We start from the raw sequence: 6397 nt of genomic DNA on the forward strand, positions 1-6397 counted from the left end.
AGCAAGCTCCACGAGCATGGTATGAAAAGATACATACATATTTGACTGCACATGGTTTTCAGAATAGTCCAACAGAAAGCACTTTGTATGTTAAACGTGTGGATGGTGTACATCTAATCATTGCTCTCTATGTCGATGACATGCTGCTCACAGGACCAAATGAGAGTCATATTGCTGATTTTAAGGCTGACTTGAATGCCTCTTTTGAGATGTCAGATTTGGGGCATTTGCATCATTATTTGGGGATACAATTTAAGCAGTGTGATGGAGGCATTGCTTTGTGTCAGACAAAGTATATTGAGACATTGTTGCGGAGATTTGGCCTTGAAGACTGCAAACCTATTGCTACTCCAATGGAGACAGGTTTGAAGTTGAGTCTTCATGATGCTGGAGATTGTTGCCATATACATAGGCAGTGATGTGTGTGAACACACTTAGGACCGCCGGGACACTTTTTCCCTCTTTAGGAGGTTTTTTCCCCCGGCTTGTATATACGCCCATCCTTCTAGGGCTAACTTATCTTTTGTACATTGACACAATCTAATACACTTTGTGTTGTGTGCATTCTTGCTTCTTCTTCTCCAAGCTTTGTGTGCTTTCCTGCAACCCTAATTCCAACAGTCACCATCCTCACAAAAGAGCGAGGTGAATTAGCTACTCAACACAGGCAACTCACTCAAGCCCGCCAACAACGAGAGCAAGATGTGGCCAAGGAATGGGAAGCCCAAGAAGAAAAGGTGACCACTCTTCAACAACTGCTCAGCCATCAAAGCAAGCCTGATGAGGGAGATGATAACACATATGGTAAGCTACTGGAAGGGGAATCCCCTCTAGCTAACCTTCGAGTGGTTCCTCGAGCACCTTCACAAACCTTCATTCTATTTTTTGCTTGACTACTCCCTCTGTCAATATAACATAAATCTAAGTGAGGAACTAACACAAGGGGACCTAGCAAATACCACTAGATGTGTAGATCCCACAATCATAATAGTTGTTTTTAATAACAAGGGACAATCCATATACGTATATATTCCCTCCATCCCATTGTCCTTAACTGTAGGATACTAATGAATTCCACTAACTTTAATGAAGGAGACGATCACCTAGAGCTCATAAAACCTACTAACCTTAATTCTTTTATTGCTCCCCTCCCCGAAATACAGCAAAGCCTAGAATGGATGCTCACACACAGGTGGGTAGAAGCATAGGACACACATCAACATCTAGTTCTCCATAAAAGAAAAACTTACCACCCTTATAGTTTTCTTAAACTTTTTGATATCATGCGTGCACACCTACGTACTCTACAAACCAGACTAGTGTATGATTTTGAACAAATGCACATATAATACACTTCATTCCTTGAGGAAGACTATCTCCATGCCCTTCATAATTTCTTCATCATTAAGAAGACCCCACCACCTTCCGATGAGATGGGGATTAAGGATAAGCAAGAAGAAGATGAGGAGAAAACCTACCCAGTGTTTAGTCTTGTAATATCATATTTATCTAGTATGTACAATAATAAAAATAAAGGGGAAACTCATGCACCGCTAATCAAGAGTGACTTCCCTTCTTCTTCTTTTGATTTCAACACTCACCCCCTCGACTCTGAGGAAGAGGATCTCCATGCCCTTCATGATTTCTTCATCACTAAGAAGCCCCCACCACCTTCCAATGATGGGGATAAGGATAAGAAAGAAGAAGATAAGGAGAACATCTACCCAATGTTTAGTCCCCAAACATCATGTTTATCTAATATGTAGGATAATCAAAGTAAGAGGGAAACTCACGCATTGCTAACCAAGAGTAACTTTCTTTGATTTCAACACTAACCCTTTCGACCTCAAGGAACCTCTAGACAGACAGCCAAAGGTAGACCTATCTACTCAGCACCTGCAAGAGGAGCTGGCCAACCATCCCAAAGACACAATCTTGGATCTGCCAACACCAGATTGTGAGCATGGAAGAGTCATGACAAGTAGTGGTGCTAACATGATTATGCATTCATTATGTCGACCTAGAAAGCTTAAAAAATGTAGGCTAGTTGTGTTTTGTTTGTCTCAAGCTAAGCTATACATTTTTTGCACTATCATGCACCCAACATATGTACTTGTTTCTTATTTTCAAAACAACCCTATGCATATAAGCTCAACAGAATGATGAAAAAACATTAGCCTACATTCTACACTTTAAAAATGTGAGTCCAAATCAATTCTTCCATACAACTTATAACATGGATGAGTATTATAAACATTGGTACATCTCTCCACTTATTATCCAAGGTTGGCCCCTTGATTATTACTTAAATACCCTAAGACTTGGACAAGCTATGTCTGAAGAGGCCACACTCATGCTCATGCTCATGCCTATTACAACCATTTAAACAACTATGGATTTACCTCCTGGCTATGGGAAAACCCTCAGAAAAGAGATTGGAGTGAAACTCCGCATAACACAAATTGCAAACTTTATTTGATTATGTCTTTAAACTTAAATAATATGTTCACGATGAGAGCTTGAACTCGAACCTCTTTTTTTTTTGTGCAAGATTGTTATCCACACACCCTTGGCACATCCTACCCCCACCCCATGTTTCTTACAACAACTCACCGAGTGGGTGTTTTTTCATGGTGGACTCCCTTCCGAAAGTTATTGTGTTAGTGGCAACATCCCCACACCAATGGTATGGGTTGTGATGAGGATGTTGACCCTCCCTACTATAGAATGTAGGCATCTTAACCCTCCCAACATGCTTATGCTGGTGAAAACTCCACCATGCCTACATGATTAACATAGTCGTGTTAGCCCTCCCAACATGCACACTCCACCACCATCATGAGCATCACTTCGACTTTTTACTTGGAAATGAGGTTCTTGAAAGAAAAGGCCAAAGATCATGACCCAAAAGAGAGTTCGAACTAACTGTAAGTGTTGTAGTGTAGCGGATATGATTTTCAGCTTCTAAGCCAAAGTTTGGGCTCAATTCCCACTCATTGAACTCACAAAAGGATTGCCCCAAAGCCCTTACGCCTTTTTACCTAATGCGCCAATCAATCTTTCCCATCCTAAATGTGTCACCTTGTATCTTTACATATGTTGTAATCAACATATCACAACTTTGTGCCGCCATTCATAGCATTGCGACAAGTTCATTTTATTTGTAGTGGTCTAATTCAAGAGTGCAACCATTTTTTAGTGACATTATGATCCACACTTAAAGTTTCTACAAGAAAAATCAAGGTGATGGCATAGCCAGATCATTACATTACTGTTATTGTTAGAAGTAATAAGATTGCTACTTCACCACTCCAATGGAGTGCAAATGTTTTCACTTCGCATCAATATCTTACTTTGAATAGTTTGTATTCTACCAGAGGCGTCCATGATCCACTCGTTGAAAAAGCAATACTTCATTTGGAGTGGTAAAGTAGTACTCCTTAGAGGCCATAGAAGACGAGAAAACTGGACCTAGATAATGCTTGCATCATTCTTCTAAAAAGTTGGCTAGTTCCAAGCTTTTCAAGGCATGTGTGAATTACAAACCATGGAGATACTCGACAAGAGCACTCCTTGTAAATAACATCAACCATACTCATAAATGACTCACGTAACACGAACTTTAAATTAACACTAGAATTCACTTGGAAAGCATCAAGTGCTCATACATTATACCACTTGCAACACACTCCACATCAAGCCCTATGAAACCATATCCCAAACATCACGTGCATCCATGTCATCGTCGGATGCCCTAGTGTGAGAGACAGTATAAGGCTAAGTTAATTTACTAATTCTAATGAGACTTATGGCGTTGCTCGTTCCAAGCTTTCTCATCCTCAAAGTATTTACGGAAGCAACGAGGAAGGTACATGGGGAGCAAGAAACCGAAGAGGTTGTAGCTCCAAAGGAGGAGGTTAGCAACAGCAAGGGCGCGCCCAAACAAGAGCCAATGTGAAACCTCGCGGGCGCCCTTGGAGAAGTCCGTGTGGATCCATTCCCAGATGGACACAAGGCGCCCACTGTTGTACAGGATGGGCACAAGGGCTCGTGCGGGGAGGGAGACGGCATCAGAGGTAGAAGCGATCTGCTCTGTGACGATTTGGCTCGCGAGGAGAAAAGCGTGCGGGGCGGCCGCCTTCACGGCCTTCTGAGCCCCCATCGCAGCCCCGAGCAGGATGTAGGCCAGAGGGACATACAGGCCCAGATAGGCGGCCACAGTCACATAGGTTTTGAGCACCTTGCTGCCCTTGTAGATGGAGGCCGGACAAGAGGGAGTCACAGGTGGGAAAACGAACCTGCTCATGGCGTAGATGTAGAGGGAGGCGAGTAGCACAGACACAAGGTCCTCGTAGGGTACGAGCCCGCTTGCTGCTAAGATGATCACCATTGCGCGGAATTGGAGCTGGGCGAAAGAGAAGGCCCTCTGCACGCCCCCGCCCGTCTTCTCTCGATCTTCGCGCGGCTTGCTGCTCTCCATCGATCGGCAGTGTCAGAGAATAATCTGCTATAGGAGAAGAAGAAGATTACTGCGTATGGCCTGGCTTTGCAATCATTACTAAAACGTGGAGCAGAGACCTGAGTCGTAGGTTAGAATGAAGGTTCCAAAAGGCGCAGCAGAAATTGGTGTTTGAAACGCCCCCACGTGGCCGCAAAAGCGGACACTGGAATGAGTTACCCTTCCCCGCACACACATACCCCCATCAGCACCCTCAAACTTACACATCACATGTATCGACTTGGGGAAATATCTCTCCTCTCTCTCTCTCTCTCTCTCTCACTCACACACACACACACACACACACCCCCCCCAAACCCCCACCCCCCCCCCCCAAAAAAAAGACAACTTACACATCACACGTATCAGACTTTGGGAAATATCTCTCCTCTCTCTCCCCCCCTCTCTCTCTCTCTCTCTCACACACACACACCCCCCCTCCCACCCCCACCCCCCAAAAAAAAACACCCCTCAAATTTGTACACACACACCACTTACCCTCAAATTTGTACACACCCCCCCCACCTCAAACTTACACATCACGGCTATTGAGTCTCAATGTCTAGGAAAAACATTGTCCTCCCAAATCAAAATAAGCACTTGTCGCCGCCGCGAGGTCATGAATGACACGTGGGGGATACCACATGCTCGCAACCGACGGAGGAGTTGCGGGAGTAGCTAGCATAAGACTTGTAAATGGAGCTGCAAGGGTTTATGGAGTTACAGTTGAACCGGGCCTTAGGAGAGCTCACTAAGGGTCCAAGTATTATGGTTCAAGTCCGTTCAAGTCCATTCAGACGGAGGTGGCCGGACAAGCTTGGTGTGGTGTGGGTACATTACACTAGGCATGGTGTGGAAGCCTATGGTGGTCGGAGATGCGAATGGGCACAAGGCCAAGGGGTAGGCAACCATACGATGGAGCATGGAGGGGATACCATGCACATCCATGAGGCGGTTGGCGTAACTGATGGCCGGCCGCGTGTATGCATAAGCGTAGAGGGCTTAGGCATCGGCACAACACACAACACATAGGGCAAGCGAGAGGAGGCGCACAAAGATGGCAGGCTGCACAGTGCGTAGGGGCAGATTGCATCAAGGAGATGGCCGGGTAGCGCATCAAGGGGCAGCCGCCTACGCTTAGAGCAGCCGGGTCCCATCGTGGAGCAGCCGCCTACATACAGAGCAGCCGGGTCATGCGAAGGGGCATCGCCTACACTGCAAGAGCACTCCAAGGCCAGATTATCATTCGAAAAGAGTGGATTGATGCCATTCATTGCATGGTGTGGGATCCCCGTGGAAGACAATTACGATGGTAGACTAATCACTCAAGCAAGAGGGAGAGAAGAAGCAAGAGAGAACAAGTGATTAGTGCATCACTCCCAAACCCTAACCCTAAGCACACCACACATGCTAGATTAGAGTTGCTAGAGAGAGGGAGAGAGAAAAAACTTCACTTGTATTGCACATATGGGAGAATGAGTTACAAACAAGAGAAATTGGCTTTTATAATTCCAAGCCTTTTTCCACTAGGCCGCCGCGTGGGAGTAAGTGACCCGAGGTGCCCAAAACATAGTTACAAGGCTTTTCTCTATGGCTTGACAAACTGATCAAGATCCTCTTGTCTTTCCTTCAAAGCTCAATACTTGGGAGCATCTTTAGGGCATTTTTCTCATCAAATGACGGGATCTACAGTATAGTGCGAGCTCCCATTACATAAACGTGTGGACATAGTTATCGTAGGAATGTGTTAAAAGACCGTATTAGGTAAAGTGGAAAAAATCCCATCCCCACATTGAAAAATTTAATGCATTTAATCTAGAATCTACCTTTTTCAACCTATAAAAAATTTAAAAATGGTTTGCTTTATCAAGTGATGCTAGATCGAACCTAGCTTGATCT

The 6397-nt window shown here is 44.7% G+C and overlaps 1 protein-coding gene across 1 annotated transcript; it reads right to left on the bottom strand.

Annotated features, from left to right (window-relative positions):
• Positions 1–3623: 3623 nt before the first annotated feature.
• LOC147610232 (uncharacterized) lies at positions 3624–4666 on the bottom strand. Its single transcript, XM_086786516.1, has one exon. It carries the CDS (start codon positions 4478–4480, stop codon positions 3797–3799), a length of 684 nt encoding a protein of 227 aa, XP_086642642.1. The 5' UTR covers positions 4481–4666; the 3' UTR covers positions 3624–3796.
• Positions 4667–6397: the final 1731 nt, after the last annotated feature.

Source organism: Cibotium barometz, chromosome 49, assembly GCF_041138505.1.
Source record: "Cibotium barometz isolate CiBa-2024 chromosome 49, ASM4113850v1, whole genome shotgun sequence".
In the NCBI taxonomy this organism is placed as follows: domain Eukaryota; kingdom Viridiplantae; phylum Streptophyta; class Polypodiopsida; order Cyatheales; family Cibotiaceae; genus Cibotium; species Cibotium barometz.

Coding starts and splice junctions, on each gene's coding strand:
- LOC147610232 (XM_086786516.1), bottom strand. CDS start 4,480: ATGGAGAGCAGCAAGCCGCGCGAAGATCGAGAGAAGACGGGCGGGGGC.